The sequence below is a fragment of the Enhydra lutris genome, unplaced genomic scaffold (genome assembly GCF_002288905.1).
Source record: "Enhydra lutris kenyoni isolate GAN:26980312 unplaced genomic scaffold, ASM228890v2 scaffoldscaffold13, whole genome shotgun sequence".
NCBI lineage: Eukaryota > Metazoa > Chordata > Mammalia > Carnivora > Mustelidae > Enhydra > Enhydra lutris.
In genome coordinates this window covers 32,605,997-32,632,632 of record NW_019154097.1, presented here as the reverse complement: position 1 = coordinate 32,632,632, position 26,636 = coordinate 32,605,997, and the positions used below count along the sequence as shown (strand labels likewise).

The following is a 26,636-nucleotide window of genomic DNA, read 5'->3' as shown; positions in this document are numbered from 1 at the left end:
GTTCTCTTGCTTGGGCAGCCGGCTACACAGACCTCTGGTTTCCTTTCTCTTAAGGACAAAAACTGCAGAAGTCTTACCTCGCCCCAGCCTGGCTGTACCACCATCCCTCCTATCAGTCATGCCCCACTGGCACTGGAGAACCATCTGCACACAATTTGTGCCCATGCAGAATGGAGGTCTGAGAACTGTAAATCCAGGAGCACAAATTTGGGGAGCAACCCAAATCGTGTCCCGTTGAGGAGTAAAAGCCAGGGGTCTTCATTAGCAAATTGCAGAAGTATTAGGAAGACCACACAAATTGTTTCCCAAACATCATGATTGGAAGAGAGAATGACAGTTTATGGTGTGTCAGGTTTCTAGTACATTATGACAATTACCAGGAAAATATCCAATTTTTATCCAGAATGGGAGTTCAGGGGCACCTGGGGGTCTCAGTTGGAGGAGCATCTGCCTTTGGCTCAGGTCATGATGCCAAGGTCCGGGGATCGAGCCCCAAGGTGGGCTCCCTGCTTGGCGGGGGCCTGTTTCTCCCTCTCCTGCTTCCCCTACTTTTGCTTGCTCTCTCTCTGTCAAATAAAATCTGTAGGAAAAAAAAAAAAAAAGAGTGGGGGTACAGCAGCTCTGTGTTCCATCATATGCCCCTGTCCAGTTCAATAGTTCAGAGGTCCCTGTGTCAAAAATTAGATGAAGTTTTTGTTCCCCAACAAGATTTCATGGTCAGAGGTTCTACGCAGGTTCAGGCTGGGGATGTCCGTTTTACAGGTGTGACCCTCACTTTCCTCCGTGTTTAAGGATTTGCAGACTGGGTGTGAGACCAGGTCTCTGCCCTGTGCCTGACACAGTGAGTGCTCATTCATGGGAGTTGCTCTGTTTTTCAGGATTGTCACCCTCCACCCCCCATTCTGGGTACCCACATCCTATTCAGCGTTCAGGACATCCCACATCAGGGCGCCTGGGTGGCTCCGTGGGTTAAGGCCTCTGCCTTCAGCTCAGGTCATGATCCCAGGGTCCTGAGATTGAGCCCCGCATCGAGTCCCGCATCGGGCTCCCTGCTCAGTGGGGAGCCTGCTTCCACCTCTCTGCTTGCCTCTCCACCTACTTGTGATCTCTGTCTGTCAAATGAATAAATAAAATCTTTAAAAAAAAAAAAAAAAAAAGAACACCCCACATCCTTGGGCTCACCTCCTGGGGGCTGCCTGGCAGTTTGAGGCAGAGCTGATTTTTTAAAAATCTTCTGCACAACCACTAGCCGGGAAAGGGGTACCTGGATGGTCTTCAGGGTCCTGAGACAGTTTCAGTCCCAGAGGCGTTCTGGGGCTCCTTCTAACAGGAGAGGAGGAGTTCCGGGTGGGTCTCAGCCCAGGGGACCCTCATGACCTGAGGGGTCCGGGGACTGGTCTGGCAAAGCCCCCAGAATCCACCCGCCGTGGACTGGCCTCTCTCTGCCAATAATTTGCCATGGGATTTTGTGCAAAGGGCCTCTTCGCTCTGGGTCTCAGTTTCCCCAGCTGTCAGATAGGGAAACGCGGTCCTGTCCCCCTGCTGTGATGCGGGCACGCGGGAGATCAGGCAAGGCCGGAGAAAACCCGGCAGGGCAGGCCCAGCCACCTGGGGATGCGCGGCCCGGGGTGGGGGCGGGGAGCGGCGGCCTTGCTCTGGCTTCCCATCGGGGCTCACCCGGTCCAGGCCCCCCTCCCTCCCGGTCCGCTCTCCCTCCCTCCTTCCCTCCCTCCCTGCCCTCGCGGAGCGCCGGCTCCCGGCATGCTGCGCGCTGCTGACAGCCTTATAAATAGTCGCCTTTGCGGGCGGCCGGCGAGGACGGGCAGGGCACCACTGGCCCCGGCGCCCGCCGCACCCCTCCCCCAGGTCAGTGTGTGCCCGCGTGCATGTCCGGGCGCGGGGGGCGCCTCTGCGGGGGCTGGGGGAGCGGCGCTCGCCTGGGGCCGCGGGTCTGTGTGTGTCGAGGCATTCTTGGGGTTTGTGCGGCTGTTTGTATGGGTGGTTGTGATCGTGCGGATCCGCCTGTCTGTTCTTCCCAGGCTCTGCTCCGGCTATTTGTGCCACCTTGCGTGTGCCCGAGTCCGGGGGTGTGTGTTGCAGCCCCTCCTAGCGTCCTAGACAGTCGCCCCTTTGTCCGGGCTGGCACTCCTGGTGCTGGGGCTCCAGGTCCCTGCCCTTGGCACGTCCCAGCTGGGGCCCAGGGAAGGGGGCCGTGGCCTGACGCCCTGCCTGGAGGACCTGGTGGGGGCCACCTATGAGATTGGAGGAGCTATCCTGCCATGTCATTTTGAGTGCTGGGGGGACAGGAAGCCCCCTGGTTGTTTGGCCCCCCTGGCCCAGCCTCCTGAAAGGACGGGGGCTCTAAGGGAGCCCAGGGGCCAACACTTGGGACTTTTTTCTGAGCACCACTCAGATATCCACTCAGGACTCCAGCCCCAGCAGGACAGGGCCTGGGGGGTGCAGGCCCAGAGAGGGGCCACCAGCCGCCCAAGGTCACACAGTTGAGTGATGAGCCCTTAACTGGCTGTTGCTCTGGGCCTCAGTTCCCTGGGCAGACCCCTCGGTCCCAAGAGGAGTTGCTGCAGCCTGGACCCGGGGGCATTATAAGGCCTGGGTGCTGAGCTGGTAACCCAACTCCGTCCTGGACCCCTGGCCTCCATGAGGCCTCCTCACGACCCAGGTTATTTTGGACCAAGGAAGTGGCAGGTGCCAGCAGGACAGAGGGGCTTAGGTTACTGGGAGGCAGGGCAAGGTGGGTGGGAGGCCACTCCGCAGGGTGTCACCTCAAGCTCGCCCTGGCCAGGGACCCTCCTCCTCCCTTACCAGCTGCCTGGGGCGCTGGCAGCTCCTACCCTTCCTTGAGCACACTCAGCAGGAAAGAGGCTAGAACTCATGCCCCACGAGCAGCGGGACAGTCAGCAAAGCTGCTTAGAGACCCACTGGGTGCCAGGCCTAAAAGCAACAGAAGATGCAGCCCGAGGTTGACCCCAGCGGAGCTCTGGAGCAAGTCTCTCCTCTCCAAGCCTCAGATCCCTTCCAAGATGGCTGTGAGCATGGCATCAGGCCCCCAGCCCTGTGCTCAGCCCGAGGCCAGGCCAAGTGCAGCGGGACACACAGGCTGGGGGTACAACAGAGGGGTCCAGTACCGTGTGGTGTGTGCGACGCTGGGGGCGTTTGAAGGAGGCACCTGCTAGTGTGGGAGGGGAGGGCAGAGTTCAGGAAGACTTCCTGAAGGAGGTGACAGCTGAACTGAGTCCTAGCCAGCAGCACCTGGGGAAAGGCATCCAGGCATCAGGTGCCACAACAGAAGCCAGGGCCTACAGGTGGGACATGGTCATGGTGGGTGAGGAGGCTCCAAGCAGTTCAAGTGATGGCTGTTAAAGCTGCGGAGTGGGGAAGGGGCCAGGCTGTTGGACTCTGTCATCCATGTTAGGGGCTCAGGCTTTATCTTGGGAGCTAAGGGGGCCACGTGTGGAAGGATTTTAAGCAGGTGAGCAATGTGGTCTGATGCTTATCAGAGAGAATCCTGCGGATTGCCTGGTGGGGTGTGGAGTTAGGGAGATCCATGGGAGGCTGGGGCAGTGGCCAGGCGCCCTGCTTGCAATAAGGAAGTGGTGGTGAGCCCACAGGCTGGAGGGACAGTCGGGACATGTGTGTGCAGGGGGGAAGAGGGTTGTGGGAGAAGGGTGTTCACGGAGACTGGGGTCTCTGGCTGGGCAACAGGGTGTGGAACTGGGGGCATGGGACGTTCTATGGGGACTCCAGGCCCCTCTAGGGACTGTAGACTTATGGGGCTGGGGAGGGAGGCTGGGGGTGGCTGGGGAGAGACAGGGGTCCTGGGGACCTGAAGCCAGCATCGTGAGGGTGGAGTGAGGGGCCTGGGGCTGGGGGCATGCCAGGCAGGGTGAATGCTGCCCGAGGGCTGGGCATCAAGGGTCAAGGCAAGAGTGCCTGTGATGGTCCCTGGTGGCTTTGGGGAGGGCAGGTGGGTGTGGAGGTGACAATTCTAAGCGGAAGGAGAGGTTGAAGCAGAGTAAGGTTCCCGGGAGGAGGTGGGGTTCACTTACAATTGAAGGGAAGGCAGGTGGTAGAGCGAGATCCTCAAGGGGATGAGGGGACAGGGGTCATGTCAAGGGGTGAGAGGCTGGGGACCCCCCCATGTGAAAACTGTACAGGGCCATGTCCCTTGAGTAGCTCCTGCAGCTTCCTCCCCCTCAGGCCTCTGTGTCCCTTTGAGCATCCTTGTCCCAACCCCCTCCTGGCTGAGGACGAAGCTCAAGTCCCTCTTCCCGCCTCCAGCCTCCATGGAACTTTCCTCCCAGCCCTGGGGAGCGTCTCCAAGGTGCTGGGCAGACGCCTGTTTTCTGGGACTTGCAAGGGGAGCAGCTCAGCCATTGCTGACGCCACTGTTTCTGTCCCTCAGGATTGTCCTCGCCACCTGGCTCCTCCGGCGGGAAGAGGTGGACAGGAGGGCATCACTGCCCTTTTGTTACAGTGGAAGTACACCAAGGAAAGGTGACTTTCCCAAGGTCACTCAACCTTCGGGGACCTCCCTGCCCTGTACCCTTGGGAGCCTCAGGGCCGGCACATACCGTGTGGCTGGGCAGAAGGGGGTGCAGAGGGCAGGGAAAGCCCCCTCACCTGCCCCACTTGTGCCCTTGTCTTGCAGTGTGTGCTAACTCAGCTCCCGGGACCTCAGCAGGATGGAAGGTACCAAGGCTCTTCTTTGCTGTTCACTGATTGGGCCTCAGTGTGCCCGTCTCTTAAGGGGTTGCGCTTTCAGAAGACCTTCTGGGAAGGGCTGGAGGAGGGGCTGCCAGAGGGGCCTGTCTGGGAGCCTCCAGCACCCTCCTCGGGTGTCTCACGGGATCTGCCAGCTCCACGATTAATTTTAGAAGCGAGGAGGCCTCCTTGAGGCTCCTGAGGGCCCCAGAGCTCACCTCCTACGCTGGTATTTATAGAGCTGAATCCCTGCCTCTTTCTAGAAAGGGTCGGTGCTGGCAAGGGGAGGCTAGCCCTGGGGAGAGGCCCCAAGTGTGTAAATGCCAAGCCTAACGAGGATGAGGCAAGGTCCAACCCCTCTGTGGGATTCAGTTTCTCCATGGTCCAGAGCGGGGTGGGTCTTGAGGTTAGCTTGGGCCCTCCTGGCCTGCTGTGGGCCCGGACCTGAAGGGAGGCGTGTGGCCAGTAGAGAGCCTGGCTGGCCCGCCTCCTGGAAGTATCACCGCCCAGTCCTTGGCCTTGTGCCTCTGTCTGGGCCACTCTTAAAGGAGCCTGCTGTTGCTCTCTGAGCCGGCAGTTGCCCTTCTACCTTTTGGGCCCCCCAAACCAGCAGCCCCTGGGCTGTGGGCTCCCCCACCTCCATGTCATACTGGGCACTGGGCAGGCCGTGGATGGGAGCCCGCAGGAGAAGCTGTTCCTCTGACAGCTCCTGTGGGCCTCCAGCCTCAGGGCCACAGGGCCCATGGGAGCTGCCAAGCCTTGCTCAGTGGGGAGGAACAGAGAGCCGGAGAGAAGTGGGGACTCCTCTAAGGTGACACCAGGAGGGCCTACTTCCCTTAGAAGAGGGGAAGGCCGGGCAGCCTGGGAAGAGGGCCCGGGTTCCAGTTGTAGGTCTGGCATCCTCGGAGCAGGCCCCTGCCTCCCTAGGCCTCAGTTTCCCTTGCGCAGTGAGGCTGTGGTCTTGCTGAGTTCTGAGGGCTGGTGAGGCTGAGGCTGGATCACGAGTTCGCCTCCCTCTCTGGGCGAGGGCTCTCCGTGCCCACCGCAGCCCTTTTCCCTGGCAACGGTCTCCAGGGCAACATATGTTGTGGTTGCCAACTCCGTACTCGTACTGCCCAGGGAAGGCGGGCAATGGGCAGGCCCCGGGGGCTGGGAGAGGAAGGGTAGGGGACGCGAGAGAACGGGACCATGGGGGCCTGCTGCTCGGGAACCCGCCACACCACGGAAGACTCAAAGGCCAGAGGTGACCCGCTGCTGCCCAGCAGCCACCCCCTCAGCTAGGGAGGGGCTGTGAGGGTCGGCATCCAAGCCCCTTAGAGTTGTCCTCAGCCTGGGCCGAGTCTGGCGTCCCCAGGCCTTTGCCTGGAACAGCCTCTCCGCCCTGACCGCTGAGCTGGACTCAGCCTGTCGCTGGTTGCTCTGGCAGGAGCCTGAGCTGAGTCTCCCGCTGTGAGGCCCCGGCACAGGCTGGGGGCTGCAGAGGGGGCTTCAGCTCTTTGTCAAGCGAGTCCCTGAACTCTGCCCCCCTTTTCTGTCCCCCAGAGAAGCTGAAGAAAACCAAGATCATCTTTGTGGTGGGTGAGTCCGAGGCAGGCGGGCTGGGCAGCCAGCAGGGAGGCTCTCCACAGGCGCTGCTGGGAGCCTGGGGCTGGGGCTGTGCCTGGGGCTCTGCCCTCCTCCGCGGGGTGGCGAGGTCAAGTCCTTGGCCGGTGGCGGCCCCGTCTCGAGGGGTTTCTGAATGGGTGGGCGCTTGCAGGAGGGCCCGGCTCGGGGAAGGGCACCCAGTGTGAGAAGATTGTCCAGAAGTACGGCTACACCCACCTCTCCACCGGGGACCTCCTGCGGGCCGAGGTCAGCTCGGGCTCGGCCAGGGGCAAGATGCTGTCGGAGATCATGGAGAAGGGGCAGCTGGTGCCGCTGGTGAGTGGGCCCAGTGGGGTGGGGAGGTAGTGGTGGCCTCAAGGGGGCTCCCCCACCAGCAAACCCATGATGCCCTGGCAGGGCTGCCTTGAACCTCCCTGGCTCCAAATACCCCTGGCTCTGGTCCCCATTTCCCTTGGCAGGGAATTCCTTCTAGAAGCTCCTGGAGCTTCTAGGACCCCTGCCCCTGCTGACCCCTTCAGCCTCACACCACACACTCAACACCCCCACCCCCCGCCCGCCACCACCCCTGCAGTTACCTTCCAGCTGCTCTGGCCTTTCGGTCCTGTCAATCTGATCAGATTCTTCCTGCCTGGAATGTTCTTTCCTCCTCAGCTCAGACCTCCCTGGCTCCACAGATTTGAGTTTAGGACCCCCCCCCTCCATTTTATAGCTCCGGAAGGCTGCCTTCTTGGTCCATTCAACCTGTCATGCTTGGAAATTGCTAAATTAACCTCACTGCACCGTGAGTTGCTTGAGGAAGGTCTGCTTTGTTCCCAGTGGTGTCCTCAGGGCCCTGGACTGGAGCTGGCTGGGAGGAGGGTCTGAGTCAGTATTCCTGAATGAATGGATGGATGGATGAAGGGCTTCAGCAACCCAGCCAAGTCTTCACATTCAAAGGAGGCTTCCTGGAGAGGGAGGCTCGTTTGGAACTCCTTTATTAGGGCAGAGGCCTGGAAGAAGGAGTGCAGAGAGGAGCTCACGACCCCTCCATCTTTGCCTGTGCCCCCAGGAGACAGTATTGGACATGCTTCGAGATGCCATGGTGGCCAAGGTAGATACCTCCAAAGGCTTTCTGATCGATGGCTACCCTCGGGAGGTACAGCAGGGAGAGGAGTTTGAGCGGAGGGTAAGGTACAACCTGCTGGGTGCATTTGGGGGCTGGGGTGTGGGGTGGCCAGGCAGAGGCTGCTGTGATGGCCAGAGTTTTGGGCAGAGAGAGAGAGACTGATTGTGGGTCGGGGTGGGGAGAGGGGTAAGGAGGAACACTGGGGAAGAGTTTGCAGAAGTCTTCCTAGAAGTCTAGAAGAAAAGTCTAGAAGGAGAGGAAGCACAGGCTGGGGAGCTCACAAACCTGGGCTCAGGTTCTAGCTCAACAGACCTTGGGCCAATCATTCTGCCTCCTTGAACCTCATCAGTGTCCTCATTTGCAAAATGGGGGGGGGGCACCGTTGGCAGCTGCCTTAAGGAGCAGAATGTGATTAGAGAGAATGTAGCCTTCCAAAGTGGGGCTTGGCACCTTGAAACCTGTAGTCAGAGGGAGCGGGACGGACAGGGCTGGAAGGGTCAGGTTGGTGTGGGGAGAACAGAATCTAGGGGGCAGGGCAACCAGGACTGATGTGGCAGAGGGGGTTCAGGCCTAGCTGGAGGCCTCGAGGCCAGGGAGTCCAGTCTCCTTCCACGGGCCACCGGGAATCTGGCTGGAAAAAGTAGACCTCAAGATGTTGGCTCCTAGCTGCCCGAAACAGACGCCCAGCAGGAAGACCAGGCAGGGGGCAGCTCTCCCAAACACACGCACGTAGGCATACAAGTACATGTATATGTCCGCACATACAGAGCACACACATGCGCATACACATCTGGCAATGCACATATACACTCGCGCAATGCACGCCTGTGGACACCGCACGCTTATACACAGGGATGTACATGTGTGAACACACACACACAGCTCCATACCTCTGGAGTCACAAGTCATACTAGGGAAACGGGGCTACGGGGAAGGGGCGGCACAGCAAGGGGTAGGGCTGGCTCCAGGAGGGCTTCTTGGCAGAGGGAGTCCTTCCCAGCCTCGTGGGGAGGACCAAGCATCCCAATGGGCTGGGGTGGAACCAGACCCCCCAACCCTCACTTCCCAAGCCTGTGAGGCTGGGGCTGTCGCTGGGCTCCCGTAGCTTTGAGCCTCATCCAGAGGTAGGACATTCCATGTTCCGACCTTGAAGTGCCTGCAGGACCTCAAGAAAGCTTCTACCCTGCTCTGGGCCTCAGTTTCTCTGTCTTTGAAACAGAAGTGGCCTGGGCCATGGACACTGTGGTCAGGTACTCGGCAGCCTCAAAGCACTTACTGTCATGACCCACACGTACCAGCTGTGTGACATCGCCTCCAACCCTCAGGGCCACATCTGGAAAATGAGATTATTAAAAGTCTCCTTCCCTCCTGGGGCTGTTGTGGGCTCCACTGAGGGCAGTGGACCCAGCATAGGCCCAGACCCGCCATGGCCTCCAGGGGTCCAGGCATCTGGTCTTCTGAGATCTGGACACCAGGGGGCATCAGGGCCTCGTGGAAGGAGGACAGGTCAGCCTTGTTCCTTCTCGCCCTTTGCGGTGGATGAAACCTTCATTCCAATGACAGGGACACTGTTCAGACCCCCCCCCCCCTCAGAGCTCAGCAGCCCGCCATCCCTCCACCTTGTCAGGTTCTGGTCCAGCCCTGCTGTGTCAGACACGTGTCTCGCTGCCCTCAGGGGCTCCTAGCCTAGCTGGGGAGAGGGACAGCGAGTAAATAACCAGAGGCCTCCTGATATATTCTGGGTGAAGATGAAGAGGGGACTGAAGAGGGTGTGGGAGGTTGCTGGGGATGGCAGTGGGGGTGGCATCTGGGAAGACTGCCCCAGAGGAATGAGATTTTTGTTCGAATCCGAAGGCCAGAACTTGGTATTGAGGGTGAGGGTTCCTGGCATGAGCAAAGGCCTGGCATGGGAGGAGGCTGACGAGAGCCCAGACTACAGTCAGTGTGGCTGAAGTAAGGAGAGCGAAGGAGAGGGAAACATGAGAGGAGGAGGGCAGGAGGCCCTCTCCTGAGGGCACGGGGGAGCCATGGGAGAGGTTGGGAGCAGGGGAGCGGTTTCTGGAAGGTCTCTCAGGCTGCCTTGGGGAAGGGCTTGGAGGTCTGAGTAGGTCACAGGTGGGGCCTCTGACTGGGGAGGATGGGAAGGAGGTGGCCCCAGTGGGGCAGGAATGGGGCCCCTATGAGTACCCTCCGCCCGCAGATCGGACAGCCCACGCTGCTGCTGTATGTGGACGCAGGCCCTGAGACCATGACCCAGCGGCTCCTGAAGCGCGGAGAGACCAGCGGGCGAGTGGATGACAACGAAGAGACCATCAAGAAGCGGCTAGAGACCTACTACAAGGCCACAGAGCCTGTCATCGCCTTTTATGAAAAACGTGGTATCGTACGCAAGGTGCGCCCCCTGCAGGCCGTGGGTAGCCCTAGGAAACTGGGGTTTTTGCCTGGGGTGGCCAAAATTCCAGTGACCTTAGGTCAGCCCTCCTCTCCAGGCCTTAGTTTCCCCACTGGCTCGGTGATTGGCTGTGCTCCCCTGTGGCTGGGCTTAGAGAGCAAGGCCAGGTCTCTGGAGAAGTGAGCCCGTGCCTCGGTGGGGCCCACCCGGCCCTCCCCATCATCTCCGCCCTTCCGGCCGTCTCCCCACAGGTCAATGCCGAGGGCTCCGTGGACAGTGTCTTCTCCCAAGTCTGCACCCACCTGGACGCCCTCAAGTAGCAGCCCTGGAGCCCCTTCCCCGGCCAAGCCCCGCCCCACCCCTGTCCTGACTGAGGCTGTCCCCAGCCGGAGCTCAGCGCCTCCACCCTGCCCGGCTGGACTGCAGGCAGAGGAAGCCACTTTATCCTGTTTTCGTGGACAGCCAACCACTAAAGGAATTTCCAAGGACATTCGGTTTTATTCCTTTTTCTTTGCTTTCACTGGAGTTGATCCACGTGGTATGGCCTCTCCTAGTCCCTCATCCTCCCAGTCCTCCTCGGGCCCCTCAGCCCACCTTGGCCAGCTGCCTTTCCCTAGCACCACGGGAAGATCCGGGGCCCTTCCTCACCCAGGCCATGTCAGGCCTGGGGCTCCAGGGTGACTGAGGCAGGATGCTTGCTCTTGGGGACTAACGGTCAGGCACAGCTGAGCCCTCACCTGGGTTCCTCTCAATCCTCACTGGGCAGCCTTGGCCCTGAACCCTCATCGCTCTGAGTATGTTTTCTGTGCTTCATGCCACTGGGACCTGTGTGCAGCGAGGTCATGGGCTGGGTTGGGAGGGGGGCTTCCTGGGTAGCGGGAGGGCACACGTGAACTCTCTGGGTGGGCAAGGAATTGGCTTCTGGGTACAAGAAACTCTGAGGGTCTGGCAAGGGCATCGAGTTTGGTCAGCACTCCCTCCCTGAGGAGGTGAGATGTGGAAGACCTCCCACCATACATCCCTGGACAGGTCACCAGCTGCCCTGTCTGAGCCCATTTCCAAATCTGCCCCCTGCAGCCCCCACTCCTCAATGTGAGGACGAGAACACGAAGAACAGGGGTGTGAGGCCGGCAGTCACTGTGGCTGTGGGAGCTGAGACCAGAGCAGCCTTGGACATGAGCAGGGCTCGGGTGCTTTGGGGAGGGCGCCCCAGGATCTCCCGGGGAGAACCATCTTGCCTTTCCCGTTCTTCCGCTGTGACCTCATCACCGCAAAAGGCTCAACTTGGTGCTCACGTGTCCTTAACACCTGTCCCAGCCCCAGCTGACTCCCTTTAGAGCCAGGAGGACCTTCGGCAGCCACACCTGGCTGGAACAAGACCCCACGAGGGGCTGATTGTGCCCAAGCTGTGTCCCCCTTTATTTACAGCAATTGTGGCTGGTTTTCCATCTACATTAGTTATTTAAAGTTTCCTTTAAAATAAACATATTTACGTTATAAAAGTGAGTCTATTGAAAGAAGAACACAGAAGAAATAAGTGAGAGCACAGGGGAGATAGGAGAAGGCAGGCATTGTGGGGGCATAAGGGCTGGGTGGGCCACGGGTAAGGCCTCTGCCCCTGGTCTCTGTTCCTCAGGCCAGCTGGGGTGTGCTGGGGAGTCTCGATAGCTCTGTGACCTTCCACCTCTGGGTCTCTGTGTCACCTCCGTCCAAGCGGGCTAACACACACACACACACACACACACCCCCACCCCCACCACCCCCACCCCCACCCCCACCCCCACCACCACCCCCCCCTTCCAGCTCAGGGTTGTCCAGACCAGCGTGAGGACGAGCAGGGAAGACACGCCAAAGACCACAGAGTGGGAGAAATCACCTGACAAGAGTATCTTCATAATCCTTATTTTTTTTCAATTATAGCATCATCATTTCAGGTGTGTCCCAGTTTAACGAGAACCTAAGGCTAACCCAAACTCCTGTTCGCCACAGAATCACCTTGTCCACTTAAAAAAACAAGTTGGAAACTTGAAGAAAAAAAAAACAACCAAAACACAGAAATGTAAAAGGTCCCGTAACCTCCACCCCATCCTTGCCACCATAGACCTTCCTTCGAGGGTCTCCTTTGTGCAGCCGGTTCTTGAGGTGGAGCTCTGGAGGGGGGCCTAGGAGTTCACTTCACCGTGACAGAGGTCATGGAAGGGTCGAGGGAACCGCTCTGCAGAGCCACAGAGGCCTGTTGGATAGAATACAGGTGAGAAGGGGTGCAGGAACAAGAGACAAGCCTAGAGGGGCCAGATTTGTGGGGCCTTGAGTGCCGACCCAAGTATCTAGTCTCTTCCCTGAGGGCAATGGGAGGTTCAGAAAGACCTTTTTTCTTGGGGCGATGGGGGGCAGGCCACCTGGGTGGCTCAGTGGGTTAAGCATCTGAATCTTGATCTTGGCTCAGTTCATGATCTCAGGGCCCTGCATCAGGCTCAGCACTCAGTGGGGAGCCTGCTTGAGGATTCTCTCTCTCTTTCCCTCTCCCTCTGCCCCTCCACATTTCCCCCACTCCCCCCACCATACTCTCTCTCTCTCTCTCTCTCAAATTAAAAAGAAATAAAAGAAGAAAATTTCTTTAATGAGAACCTAACCTTTAATGAAAAATTTCAAACTGAAAATTAGAGGAAATAATAGAATGAACCCCCATCAGCCAACATTTTAGTAACTGCTGTCATTTCCCTGTATGTCCTTCATTATTGTTTTGGTCTTGACCAAGTATTTACAGTAAATTACAGATATGAAGAAAAAAACTTCACCCCTCAAGTATCTACAAAATAAGGACACCTTCCTTCAAACCACAACTCAGAGTTTCCATAACACTAAGTTAAACACTAATTTCATAATTTATAATAATCAGCCCACAGGCAATTTTGCCCAATTGTCCCCAAAATGTGTCTTTGTTCAAATTAGGGTACAACCCAGGATCATAGCCCCCCCCCCCTTGGTTGTGATATCTGTCAGATCTCTTTCAACCTTAGAATCTTTGTTGTGACAGCTGTCCTGCAGAAAACTTCCAGATTCACCCTTTGCTTCCTCCTGGTGTCGTCCAACTTGCTCTTGCCTCCTCTAAATTTCTTGTGAACTGGAAGTTATTTGTAAAGGCTTCATGGATTCAGGCTCAGCCTGTGGGGCAAGAACACCTAAGAAATGAGGCTCAGGAAGGCCTTTAAACCCAGGCAGGGGGCCAGAGCTGCGGCGTGTCCGGCCTACCAGGGCACGCAAGGCCTGCGTAAAAAGCTGATCCTGCGGGGTGCCTGGGCGGCTCAGTGGGTTAAGCCTCTGCCTTCGGCTCAGGTCATGATCCCAGGGTCCTGGGATCGAGCCCTGCATCGGGCTCTCTGCTCAGCAGGGAGCCTGCTTCCTCCTCCTCTCTCTCTCTGTGATCTCTGTCAAATAAATTAAAAAAAAAAAAAAAAAAGCTGATCCTGCTTCAGCAGGCCTGCCCTGGCCGCCAAGGCTGGGCTGCTGGTCCCCGGCCCACACTTTGGGTAGCTCAGGGAGAGCCCACTCAGCGCATGCCTGGCTCCTGGGGGTGGGGAGGAGGGGGAGTCTCTGGGGTCAGCCAACGCCTCTGCTCATCCGCTCCTGTGGGCTGGGAGGTGGGCGTGGCATTGGGACCAGGCAGGAGCCCATTGCAATTGTCACACTCTTGACGTCTCTAGCGATGCTCCAGGCAAAGGCTTATCCCAAAGTTGCCGGAACATTCTGACCAGCCAGAGACCTCAGGGTCTCAGAGAGAAAGAGTGCTCTGCAGGGGTGGTGGCTTCAGATGCCTCCCCCAACGGACTGCGCCCCTAAGTCTTGGCCTCGAGGGCCCCGAGGGCCTGGCCAGAGGCGCTGAAGTGGGAGAGGAAGGAAGCAGGGAGCAGAGGAGGCCAAGGCTGCCGCCTCCCAGCCTGGAGAGGGGCCTCGAGTAAACAGGAAGGCCTGGCGGCTCCACAGTGGGGGGGCTTCGGAGGGGTGCGGGCCAGGGCCCTACTGCGCATGTGCAGTCTGTGAGCACAGGGCTTCCTCACTGGCGAAGCTGACCCAGAGAGGTTGTGTGACTTGCCTCAGGCCACACAGCAAGGCAGGGGCACCGGGCTAGACCCTCACCTCCGTCTCCAGCTTCTGCCCTCTTCCTAGGGTTCTAGTGCAGGGTCTCCGTGCCAATGTTGCCCTCCATGGTTCATGGAGTGCTGGGTGAGTCACTCCCCTTTGCAAGCCTCAGCTTGCTTTCTATGAACTTTGAGCCTTACAACGTAGAGGTTCTAGAATCCTGACCCAGTGGAATTCTTCTGTCTCCTGGGTGGTCCTCATGGGTTCTTTGCACCTTGGGGAGTGGGTTTCAGCAAAAAGGCCAACATTTGGGAGGCGGCGGTTACCTAGACCTGTTCTTGGGGAACGAGAAGGAGACTCTGAGGGACTTCTCTCTTCTAGAACAGAGCAGAGCCTGGTGGGACCGCTGACCTGGTGACCACCATGTCCCGTTGGGGAATCATTCCCTCTCATCAGAGGCCCTGTCCTTGGCTTAGCATGCCTCCAACACCCATGCCCAGAGGCCTCAGAATCACAACCTGTGCAAGCTTGAGCTGCTAACATTTATACTGACCGAATTCTCAAACACCTCTCACAGGCCAGGTGCTGTTTGAAGTGATGGGGTTGGGGCAGCAAAGCAAGATCTTTGTCCTCATGAAACTTCTGTTCTAGAGAGGGAGACAGATCAAAAAAACTATATAGAATGTGTCAGATGGAGACCAATTGGTGGTGTGGGGAGGGGGCTATTTTAAATGCAATGGTCAGCCAAGTCCTCACTGACCCTGCGACTTTGCATGGTGACTTAAAGCCCTGTGGTTATCTAGGGGGAGAGTGTTTCAGGAAGTGGCAATAGCAAGTGCAAAGGCCCTGAGGTGAGTTTGGACTTGGCACATTCCAGGAACAGCAAGGAGGCCAGTATGGCTGTAGTGTGGGGAGCAAGGGGGAGCAGAGCAGAAGACGAGGTTGGAGAGGGGACGGGGAAGCCTCGCTGGCCATTTGAGGGGCTTTGGCTTTTATACTGAACAAGATGTTGACCCAAGATGGGTGCTGAGCAGAAAGGATGGAACTTGGCTTAACTTCAACAGCCACCCCCCTTTACTGTGTGCCAAATGGGCTGGGGGAAGGGTGGCAGCAAGGAAACTCCCTAAGGAGGTGACTACAATATTCTAGGGGGTGCTGCTGGTGACCAGGGTGGTAGCTGGGCAGTGGTGGGAACCCCACAAACACTGGAACACTGGGAGAGCCGCTGACAAGATTCTCGTGTAGATTGGAGTCAAGGTCTGCCTCAAGGCTTGAGCGATGAGAGGAGGGGTCTGTCACGGTCTGAGAGGGAGACACTGAGGCGGGGGCAGTTGGCACAGAAGGGACAGAACGTGGTGCTGGTCCCATGAACCTGAGCTGCTTATGTTACACCCAGGAGCCTGGAATCAGGGGGAGAGTAGAAAGCTGGGAGCCATCAGTATCCATAGATGGCACTTAAAGCCATTTGTCTGGATGAGGGCCAGACCCAGAACAGCACTTGTCAAAATTAATGTGCACACGGATGCCCTGGGGGTCTTGATAAAATGCAGGTTCTGAGTTAGCAGGTCTGGGGCAGGGCCGGAGAGAAGCTCTTGGGGGATGCTAAGACCACATTTGGAGTAGCAGGGAGCTAAGGCATCATATTTTATGGCTGAGACCCGCCGTGGGTGATGAAACCGATAGAACGGCTTGTGATCCGTGTTTGAAAGGAAATGAGACGAGATGGATACGCATCGTAAGGGTATATGTGTTCACAAAACACTGCGATTGTTTGAGCCTGAGTCCCAGGTTCATGCTGGGACACAAGGTCATGGTCCCAAAGGTTTGCAAAAACCTGACCTGGGTATGAGGGTAAACAGAAAAGGGAAGAGGCCCAGGGGTCAAGCCTGGGAGGATGAGGAGGAATGAGTAAGGAGGCAGATAAGGTGACCAGGGAGGTGGGAAGAACAACAACATGGAATGTTCTGGAAGCCAAGGGAGGAAATACGGGCCAGACCTGAATTACCCTCTGCTTCTCCCCAGACCTGTTGTCGTGCACACTTGAGTCTCAGTTTCTTGCACTGTAAAATGGACCCATGACAGTCTCAGCCCAGTAGGTGGCTGTAAGTTGGCACTTGGCACGGGGCTGGACAAGCTTGTCAATGGTGAAGTGATTCTGATTCTTTTCCTGGGCTTTTAAGCTTCCCCAGGCCGGCAGGCTGTCCTCCCATGGTGGCGATGAAGAAAGATGAGACCCAGAACATAGAAAGGTCTTGCCTAAAGCTGTCTGAGACAGAGCCTGGATACCCTGACTCCCACTCCCATGCTCTCTTCCCCGTGTACCCACTTTCTCCCTTGTCCTTGTGGGTTTGGCCCTGATGTCCTCCGCAGCCCTTGGCTCCAGGCCGTTGCTGGAGACAGACAGCCGCCTGGGGGGCTCCCCGGGGACTGCCTAAAATTCCTCCTGTGGCTAGTGGCCAGGGTAGACGTGCTCTGTCCCTTCCTGCAGCCCTGGCCTTCCCAGCCAGCCAGGAGGAGGAAGGAGCAGAATTTGTGCACCTGCCCACTGTGGGGTCGTGGCACAGGGACCTGGCCATTGGCCACATGTCTCCTTGGCGTGTGGCGAGGCGGCACCTGAAAACATTTGTATCAGTCAGAGCCCCAGCAGGAAACAGATGGCACGCTCCATTGGGATAATTTGAGAATTTAATGAAGGGTCTGTTTACCCAGGTGTGGACGGTGGGGGGGCGGTGTTGGGGAAACCACAAGGGAGAGCAGTGCGGGCCATGACCACCCTTGGCCTGGAGAGGGCCTGGTCAGGACTGTGGCCTTCAGTGGAGGGAGGCTACTGATTTGCACTGATTCTGCAGGGAAAGACCCAGAGAAATGAAACTCCTTTCCTCCCCACTCCCTGTGATCTGTGCAGGGCTGGGGGGGATGAGACGCAGCAGACATGTCCATCGAGATGGAGATGGAAGATGGCTAACCCAAGGTCTGTCCCCTGCTGTGAGACCATATGACCATCAAGCTTCCCAGGAACAGGCGGCCCAGTGGAGGACTGGTCTCTTCTACTGGGGAAGAGGAGTAAGATCTGCTTCTTTGTATCTCAGTTTCCCTGTGACCTCCATGGCCCCCACCCCTGCCTTATCTTCCTGGGTACTTCGTGCTTTCAATAAATAGACCTTAAGGCCGGAAGCATCCTGGGCTCTGTGCTGAGGCCGCAGCAGTGCAGATGTGTTGAAGTCCCCCCTTGAGGGGCGTCTAGTCAGTGGAGAGACTCACACAGCAGGACCCCACACAGGCTAGGGTGGGGGGGGCCCAGGTGACCTCGTCTCCACAGCTGGGGGGTCCCAGTCTCTTCCCTCCTCCACAAGGTCTCCAGAGTCAGGGCTCCAGGCCCTCCTTTAACTGCCTGTAGGTCTTTCTATCCCCTGGAAGTTTCCTGAAAGTTCTTCCTTGGGTCTGCCTGTAGCTTCTCCTGCTTTCTAGAGAATCCAGTGGGTCTGGTTTAGAATGTGCTTGGGGATGGATTGTGCAGCCAGGGGGGAAGTGGGAGGGAGGAAGTTTTGGGGAGAGCCTCCCATGGGGTCCCTGCTCTGGCCCTGGATTCCCCTCACCCTGTAACACCCACAGCCACGGTGACATGGGTCTTCCCCACAGTTAGCAAAGAAGGAGGAGAGCTTGGAGCCACGCGGCCCTGAGGTCTCTGCTTTCCACTGGGGGGTCACATAAACTTCAGGGAGTCTTGGGTTCCTCCTCCATAAATGGTTTAACATCACTGTCCTCCAGGGGTGACTGTGAGGATCCAGAGCTGATAAGGGGACCGCCTAGGGTGGGGCCTGGTGCACTGGGGAGTTCAGCCCCAGGGGCTGGATTAACTGTCCCTGGGGTACAGACCCTGTTCTGAGGGCCTTGGGGGAAGCCTCACAGCCCCCTCTGTCATTCCCGCCCTCGGACTGGGGGCGCCCACCTCCCCATCTCTGCGCCCATGGGAATAGGCCGAGGGGCTACTCCTCCCACGATGGCCCCCTCCTCCCCATCACAGCCTTTCTGCTTGGTGGAGGGGGTCTCCCTTGACCCCACACCCATGCCTGGCCAGGCAGCTCAGGGGCTGGGCAGCGAACCTTCCCCCAATCCCCACCCAAGAAGCCACGCCCACCCTCCCCACCCCTTCTCAGCTCCTGCACAGACAAACATACTTGTGCTCTGTTCCCTCCAGAGACACCCAGGGCTCCTGCCTTCTCCTCTCTCCCTGGGCCTCTATTACTCCATCTGTGACCTAGAACAAGGATAAAGGGAAGGGCCTCCTGGCTCCATCCCGTCTGTGGGTCCTGCCAGCACATAACATGATTTGTCTTCTCAAAGCCAACCCCTTCTGCTCCAGAACCCTCCATGATAGCCCCTGGCCTTCATTCTAGGTGTCCCTCCAGAGCCAGGCGAGAGTCTGCCCCTCCAGGCTTCTTGTCCCCAGCACACCCCCTGCATGTCCCACAGTGGTCCAACTACTTCCTGCCTCCCCACCTTCGCTGGGGCTGGTCCCCTGCCCAACGGACCTTCTTTACCCCCTTCTTCTATGCCTCTCCCCGGCCTTGCCCAGTCCTTCAGACGCCAGGCAGCTCAGGCTGCTTCCTCTGAGCTCCCTTGGCCTGACCCTAGGTGCTACTTCGGGACCAACGCCACGGTGGGCACACAGTTGGCACTTACTGTTTGCAGAATGAACAAGGGACAGTTTGGGTATTGTCTCCCAGGAGCACTGATGGTGGGAGTGTTTCCCGTGCCAGGGCCAAGTTCAGCGCCATAGTGTCCAGACCTCCCCAGATCTCACAGCAGCCTGGCCAGGAAGGCACCATTGTGCCTTCTTTACACACATGGTGACCGAATGTTGTGGAACGTTGCTTGAGGACTTGTAGCTCAGAACAAGGAGAGCTGGGCTTTGAACCCAGGGCCACCTGACTTCGGAAAGACCGTTAGAGAGTCCCGCTTTCATTTGGGGCTGTCTTTTTTCCCTGGAGGATTTTCCACCCATGGAGGAAGCAGGCCTAATGTTTCCCTGTTCTCCCTGGGCCCTGAGAGCTCAGCCCCAGCTGTCATTTGGGAGTGTTCTTTCCCTATCCCGGGCCTCAGTTTCCCTGCCTGCAAAGCAAAGAATGACGAGCCAGTGTCAGGCTTACGTAAGCCACTTTTGGTGCCCCATGACACCTGTTCGAATCCCAACTCCACCAACTTTGGGGACCAGTTATCTCACTGCACCAGGCCTCTGTTTTCTCATCTGCAAAATGGGAACAACTGAGTTCAAGGGGCTATGAGCTCCAGCTGAGCCTCCTTGGTCAGGGCCTCTAAAAGGGCTCCTTGTTAGGGTGATTGTTTTCAGCTGCCCCCCGGGGGCTGCCGGATGAGCCTCACCAGCTGGCCCTGGAGAGGGTGGGATGGGAAAGGAGAGGGTGGGATGGGAAAGTGGGGTGTGTGGGGAGACCAGCCTGGAGCCTGGGCCCTCCCACGCCACTGCCTCCCCCCCACACACAGGGCCCCCCACCCAGCGACAAAGCCCGTGGCACTTCCTCTCCCCGCCTGGCAGGCTGCCTGGGCCAGCCCCTTCTCTAAGGAAGCGCATTTCCTGCCTCCCCGGCCGGGCTGGATGAGCCGGGAGCTCCCCACCGTCATACCCCAGCCTCCATCCGCATCCCCAGGCCAGGACTGCTGCCACAGCCGCCGTCCGCAGGAGCCCGGCACCCCCTCCCCGCTCACCCTTCGGCCAGCGACCCCCGGCCCGGCCCTGCGCCCCTGTGCCCACTTCTCCTGACCCCTCGGCCGCCACCTCAGAAGGCTGGAGCAGGGACGCCGTCGCTCCGGCCGCCTGTTCCCCTTGGGTCCCTGTTCGCGCCCACGCCGGCCCCCACGCCCGCCCGCAGCCCTGCCCCTGGACACCGGATAAGGCCCAGCACACAGAGCCCTTGGTGGACAGCATGGACCGCCACGCGCTGCCCCCGGTCGTCGCCCTGCTGCTGGCTGTCTGCAGCCTCAGGCCCACAAGTAGGTGTCCTGGGGCCCCGGGGCGGGGGTGGGGGGCGGCGGCGGTGAGACTTGGCCCAAGTGTCCCCGGCCTCTAACCTGGTCCTGACCTTATGCCCAGTGGGGCTGTCCTAGGGGGTCTGGACAGCCCAATGTGGACACCATAGGGTGACCAACCCTCCCGGTTTGACAAGACAAAGAACTTTTAGCCCTAACCGTCTCAGGCAAACGCGTGTGAGTTATTTGCCTCAGCCTTGGCCTCTGGCGTCTGCCCTCCTAGCTCTGTCCAGTTTCTCCCCAGGAAGCCCATGTCCTAGAGTGCTGTGCAGCCCTGGGAGGGTCTCCTGCCCTCTCTGGGCCTTAAGGTTCCCATCTGAGGAACCTGTGGGGAGGAGGGTGTGTGGATTCACAGTCAGCACTAGGGCTCTTGGTTCAAATCTCCCATGGCTGCTTCCTGTCCGCGTGAAGTTGAGGGATGGCCTTCGGGCCGTTGAGCAAAGCAGGGATGGGGACGGAATTCCTCTGGGGCTGCTGGGCGGGGGCAGTGTGCTTGTAGAGAGAGCTCGGAGCAGGCTGGAGGATTCTGTGTTATTGTGGCTTTATGATCAGCTTTAAGTTCCTGCCTCTCACCTCCCCAGGGCCTGTGAGCGGCCCCCAGAACACTCTTGAACTTAGCACTCTCTCTCTGCCTCTACTTACCCTCTGCTCCTCAAGATGTGGCCCAGACTAAGGGTTCTGTGGGGGCGGCTCAGCCTGGGGGCTTTTCTAGGCGGTCCTGGCTCTGCGGCCTTCTGACACTGACCAGAGAGGCTGTGAGGAGCTGGGGACACCCAGACCTCCATCCCACTCGTGTGGGCCTTGCCGTGTCCGCCCCTCACCCACCTGAAGCCATAAGACAGCCCTAGGGGCTCTCCTTGACCCACGGCACATCCAGAAACTCCCTAAAGGATCTGGGGTTGGCAGTGGGAAGAGAACAACTGCGGCCACCTCCCTACCTGATCCCACCTTGTGGCATTTTAAAGTCCCCAGTCCTTGGTCTCTAAACCCCTACTTCACGGCTCACAGGAAACTGTCACAGCCACTAAATAACCTGGCACAGATCTGACCCTAGACTTGTGGCTCCTAACCACATGTAATAAGTATGCACGCCCCCCGCCCCCATATAGCTCCCAGCAACTCTGCAAGATGGCTGCCTTCATCTCCCCATTTTCCAGGAGAGGAAGTGGAGGCCGTGACCTGCCAAGTTCACACAGCCCAGACAGAAGCCTACCTGAGTTCCACGATAAGCCTCTAGGCCTCCCTGTCTTTCTTTCACTGCTCCCACGTTTCCAGCTTGATAACACTGTCCTCTCATCATCCGAGAAAGATCCATGTAGATCTTCAGGGCCTGGTTTTCTAGGAGGAAGGCAGCGGTGTGCTGGCAAATCATGAACAATGGGGTGGAGGGCGCTGGGGATGATGTTTGTTAATGTCCAGGGTGTGAATGTTCCTCTATGGTCGATTTCAAGCTACCAACTCAGCAAGCTTGCAGGTGGGATGCGGCGACCCCAGCACTTTGTCCGATAATTTTACCACATCGATGCAACAAATATTTAAAAAATATTTCTCTTTAAGCTTATACAATTTAATATTTTAAAGTTTTTTTTTTTTATCAGGGCGCCTGGGTGGCTCAGTTATTGAGCATCTGCCTTTGGCTTAGGTCATGATCCGAGGGTCCTGGGATTGAGCCCCGCATCGGGCGCTCTGCTCAGCAGGAAGCCTGCTTCTCCCTCTCCCACTCCCCCTGCTTGTGTTCCCTTTCTCACTGTGTCTCTCTCTGTCAAATAAAAAAATAAAATCTTTTAAAAAAATTTTATTTTTAAGTAGTCTCTACACCCAATGTGGGGCTCAAACCTACAACCTTGAGGTCGAGAGTCACATGCTCCACTGAGCCAGCCAGGTGCCCGCAAATTTAATTTTTTTTAAGAGACATTATTTATTTATTAGAGAGATCATGAGCAGGTGAAGGGGCAGAGGAAGAGGGAGAAGCAGACTCCCGGCTGAGCAGGGAGCCCAGCGTGGGCCTCAGTCCCAGGACCCTGGGGTCCTGACCCGAGCCTAAGCAAATGCTTAACCTACTGAGCCACCCAGGCACCCCCCAAAAGTTAATTTTTAATTGTGTTTAATAGCCAGTTGGAAAAATTAATAATTTATTCATCTCCTCCTGGGAGTGGGTACCAGTACCCCAGTGATCATAAGGTTCAAGGACATTCCAAACCAGCCAGCCCGATTCTTTGATAGTCCGGGAAACTGAGGCTCATGGAGGGCAGGCAGTGTGGAACTCAGATCTCCACGCTGGGGTATGGGGTGGGAGTGACCCTCACATCCTCAAACAGGCCTGAGAAATGGATGCCAAACAGGTCCAAGAATGGGTCCAGCCTTCTGGGAACGCAGTTTGGCAGAATCTCTCAAAACCCTAACTCGTGTACGCCCTCAGCCTGCAGCCCTTTGGCGCTGCTTGTCCAACTCCGTAAAGGTCTGTATGGTCCATAGGTACCTGTAACAAAACCCCAACTGGAAACCACCCTAATGTCCATCAGCCTGGGCCCCAGCAAATGAATCCGTATTCAATGACATGCAGCCGAAACAGAAAAAGCTGAATTTGTGTCTGTTCTGCTGTGGACCGATGTCTGGGACCTGGCCTTGGTCGCTCCAACAACAGTGACTCCATTCCTGTCAGAATAAAATAGTAACCGTGCACGGCACGCATGCGGACAATCCCGACGTCCCTGTTCTCCAGCACAAGCTTTCTCTAGGGAATTCTCTCTAAAAGTGTCTCTAAGAGACTTTTTTTGCCACATTGGAATGCTTTTTTTTCTCTTTAAAAGACAAACCTGTAGATTTTTAAAGAGCAATTTAATTATGTAGTCACTTCAGTCTACTCATCAAAGAAAACTGCTAAGAAGGGGAAAAAAATCACTTCCCAAATTCCTTCATTAATGTCGGCATTGTTAGGTGGGTTGCCTACTAGTTTTTGTCCAACTTTTTTTTTTTTTTTAAGATATTACTTATTTATTTGAGAGAGAGCATAAGCAGGGGGAGCAGCAGACTCTTCACTGAACAGGAAGCCCAATGTGGAACTTGATCCCAGGACCATGGGATCATGACCTGTGCCAAGGGCAGACGCCCAGTTGACTGAGGTGTCCCTTTTGTCTAGCTCTTGAAGGTAGTTTTAAGGAAGATGGATCAACATTTGGGAGACTTGGGCACCCTTCTTTTGACCCAGAATGTTTCTATGTTGTCATGTAGACCCCATAACCGTCCCTTTGTGGTTCCAGAATATTCTTTCTCTTCGATGTGCCATCCTGTCCTTTGTCTAACGAATCCCTTATTGTTGAAAATTTAGGTGATTCCCCCGTTGAGGCTAGTTATAAATACCACCGCCGTGCACGTTTTTGGTACATGCACCTCTTCCTGTATTTTGGAGCATTTCACTTGGACAGAGTCCCAGAAAGGGGGGGGGGTGCTGGGATTTGAGGCCCGTGTCGGGTGGCTGGGATCAAAGTGTGGAGAAGCCTTCGCTGGAAGATGGGGCAGAGGCAGGACTTGGAACCTGGTGCTGCCCACCACCTGTGTGGGGATCTGGGCCTCTCCAGACAGGGGGCAAGTGACACAGCACAGAGACCACAGATACCCATCTCTTAGAGCCCGCATTTCAGGGCAGCTTCCCATTTGCCAGGAGATAAAAGGGAATTGTGTGAGCCAGGAGAAGATGTGTCCCTGGGGACAGTGGGGACATGACCGTTGAGACTCTGTCTCATCTCAGCCAGATGGAGAGTGACACTAAGCCCCAGCTCCAGCCCCAGCTCTGGACCATCCTCCAGGGTTGAGCTGACTTCATACCTGGGACAGGGATGGGGATGAAGAGACAAACATCCCCACTGACATTGACCCAGCCCCCACTCTCGGCCCCACCCCACTCTAGACCCGATGTGTACCATCAGGCTTAACCTTCACAAAAGCCCAGGGATGCAGACATTTCTGTCTCCCCCACCTCACAGCTGAGGAGACCGGGGCACAAGCAGGTGAAGGAATTCTCCCAAGTAACAGCCCAGGAATGAGCAGCTGGGGCTTGCGCCCAGGGTCTGACCACTGCCCCATTCTGCTTGAGGGCAGATGAGGTTTGGTCCCCTTCTTGCCCTGACACTGGTCCTCCCAGCTAGAGTGCCACTGGATCAGTCCCGACGAGAAGACTTTCACAACAAGGCTTTGAAGGTTGAACAGAAATTGACCAAGAGGTCGAGGAAAGGAAGACCATTGGTCTGGGGGAGAGCAGGGCAGCTGCAGGGAATGAAGGGTGTTTGGAGGAAGAGCTTACTTCTTCCGAGTGGGTGTAAGTTCTCATGAGAGCAGTTGCCAGTCCTGAGCCTCCTCGTGCATCACGAGCCTGTGGAGTCCTGCCCCTGTGTCATCGGACCAACTTTCGCAACAGCTCGATGAGGAAGCTGTTGTGATCACCGCCATCCCCATTGTATGGGTAATAACACTGAGGAATGAAAAGGAAGCTGAAAGCTGGCAGAATCCGATCTGAACCTTGGCATCCATCAGATCACTGCACTATTTTTTTTTAAGATTTTATTTATTTGAGGCGGAAAGAGAGCACATGAGCAGGGGCAGAGGGAGAGGGAGAAGCAGACTCCCCGCTGAGCAGGGAGCCCGATGTAGGGTTCTATCCCGGGACCCTGGGATCACAACCTGAGCGGATGGCAGATGCTTAACCGGCTGAGCCACCCAGATGCCCCAGATCCCTGCACTTTTTAATCCCATGTTAGGTGGTGGAGCATGGATTTGACCCTGTGGGCACTGAGGAGCCACAGGGAAGACTGGAGAAGGGAGCCTTGAGGGCTCTCTTGTGTGGGCACTGAGCTGGAAGCTGGGACATCTGGGAGGCTATACTGGGACCCTGAAAGGAGCAAAGGGTGGATGGATAGCTGGGTGATTGAAGAAGAGAAGAAAAACAGAGAAAGCCCGTGGAAAGGCTCTACCCTGAAATTAGGAAGTAATCAGAGCCACTGTGTTCAGAACGCTTACTGGGTACCAGGCAGACACACAGCTACGTGCCAGAGCCGGATTGCCTGGCAGCAAATACAGACCCTGACTCCTAATAGCTGGGCCATCTTGGGCAAATTCTTGTCCCTCACGGATCTTGTCTCCCCAGGCGTCAAATGGTTACAAGAGCAGCACCCACCTGCAGGGCTGCTGCAAGAACCATGTCAAGCCTCAAAACAGTACCTGGCTCTCAGTAAGCGCGATGAAAACTGTTTTGTAAATGGGGAAACTGAGGCTCAGAGAAGTTAGGCTTTTGCTCAAGGTGACCCTTGTTTTGAGGGGTAGAGCTGGGATTTGACCCAGGTCGTCTGGCTCTGGTGTTGCTTGACCATTATTCCCTGTGGCCTTTCAAGGTGCTGGGGTGGCCAGGCGGAAAGCCCCGAGGTGGTCCTATGCTCCTGGGTGGGGGTGGAGGAGGAAGGGGACAGAGGTGGGGAGGCGGCTTCTAGGTCTCTCATTCGGGGCCGGGTCACCCAGGCCCCTAGCGGCGCCTCCTCCAACCCGGGTCCCGGGAGGCCCTGGCGTTTCCCTTGGTGCCAGGGGATTGTTTTCAGCTCTGTCTGGGCCCGCCTCCGGCTCCGGGAGACAGGCCCGGGCGTCATACTCCCTCCTGTCTCCCCATTCTCGTCTGCGGGGTGGGGGCAGCCAGGATTCGAAAAGGCCCCAAAATAAATGGACCTCTTATCTGATCTCCCAGCCTGGCCCGTTATCTGATCATTACATAATGGCCAGGCCCATGGCCTCTCCCGCTGACGGCATGGAGGAGGTGGCCCCCGGCGGCCCAGGCAATCCAGGAGGAACTGGGGTTCCTGGAAGTCTGGGGAGGGGGCAGGGAATGTCCGAAGGAAAGGAGGAAGGCACTGTGCTAATCTGCAGGCCAGACTCTGGGTCATGTGGCGAGAAGGGGGTCCGAGGCCCAGCCTGGTCAGCCATGCACTGTGTGACTCTGGCCCCTCCCACTTCTCCAGGCCTCAGTCTCCCCATCTGTGTAGGAAGGGTTTGGACCAGGTAGCTGCCAAGAAATCTGTGTTCACTGAGAGGGAAAGGGAGAGAGAAGGTGGGGAGCACCGATGGGTTTAGTGGGTCACCAGGGATTGGGACAACAGGAGATGGTGTCAGCCCTTGCATCAGCTGGGATGAGGAGGTCTGCTGGCCTGGGACACTAGTGACCTCCAAGCCAGAGGTCCCTTACCTGCAGACCGCCCCATACCACCACTTCACCCCTACTCCCCTAAGACAGTCCATTCTTCTCCAGGGACTGAAGTCAATCAAATAATTGTAACCCAAAGAATCGCCATATGCCCTGTTCTTGCGGAATCCTCCCAACAACCTCCGAGGGTTTTGTGGGTGCTGTCCTCTTACAGATGAGGAAACTGAAGCCCAAAGGGGGAAAACTGTTCACCAAAGCCACATAGCTAGTAAGTGCGGGCCTGAGATTCAAACCCAGGTCGGCCTCGCTCCAGGGACCCTGCTTTGAATCAAATGCCATAGGACACTCGCACTGTGAGCCTTGCACACAGGACAGGACCAGGGCAAGGACTTACAAGGCCTGGAGTCGCCAAACGCCCTTGTCTTGAACTTATCTCTCCCAAGGTGCCCCTGGCGGGTAGCGTGGAGGAGGCCAGGGATGGCCATCTTAAGTCCTTCTCTGACCTC

The 26,636-nt window shown here is 57.2% G+C and overlaps 2 protein-coding genes across 5 annotated transcripts in view; both read left to right on the top strand.

The window, feature by feature from the left end:
• Positions 1 to 4,686: 4,686 nt before the first annotated feature.
• On the top strand, positions 4,687 to 10,610 carry LOC111146144 (adenylate kinase 1). Of its 2 annotated transcripts, none has more exons than XM_022501562.1 (6): positions 4,687 to 4,710; positions 6,265 to 6,300; positions 6,479 to 6,642; positions 7,376 to 7,492; positions 9,633 to 9,824; positions 10,076 to 10,313. In XM_022501562.1, exons 1-6 carry the CDS (start codon positions 4,704 to 4,706, stop codon positions 10,142 to 10,144), a joined length of 585 nt encoding a protein of 194 aa, XP_022357270.1. In that variant the 5' UTR covers positions 4,687 to 4,703; the 3' UTR covers positions 10,145 to 10,313. The 2 variants fall into 2 exon arrangements, with proteins under 2 accessions (XP_022357270.1, XP_022357269.1); XM_022501561.1 differs by lacking the exon at positions 4,687 to 4,710 and adding an exon at positions 5,847 to 5,965 and having other exon boundaries at positions 10,076 to 10,610.
• An 8,947-nt stretch (positions 10,611 to 19,557) lies between these two features.
• Positions 19,558 to 26,636, top strand: part of LOC111145664 (endoglin) — a 31,004-nt gene continuing 23,925 nt past the window's right edge. For all 3 annotated transcript variants that reach the window (XM_022500744.1, XM_022500742.1, XM_022500743.1), the window contains exon 1: positions 19,558 to 19,913. In XM_022500744.1, the coding sequence (XP_022356452.1) occupies positions 19,847 to 19,913 (67 nt within the window). In that variant the 5' untranslated portion in view covers positions 19,558 to 19,846. The remainder of the gene's footprint in view (positions 19,914 to 26,636) is intronic.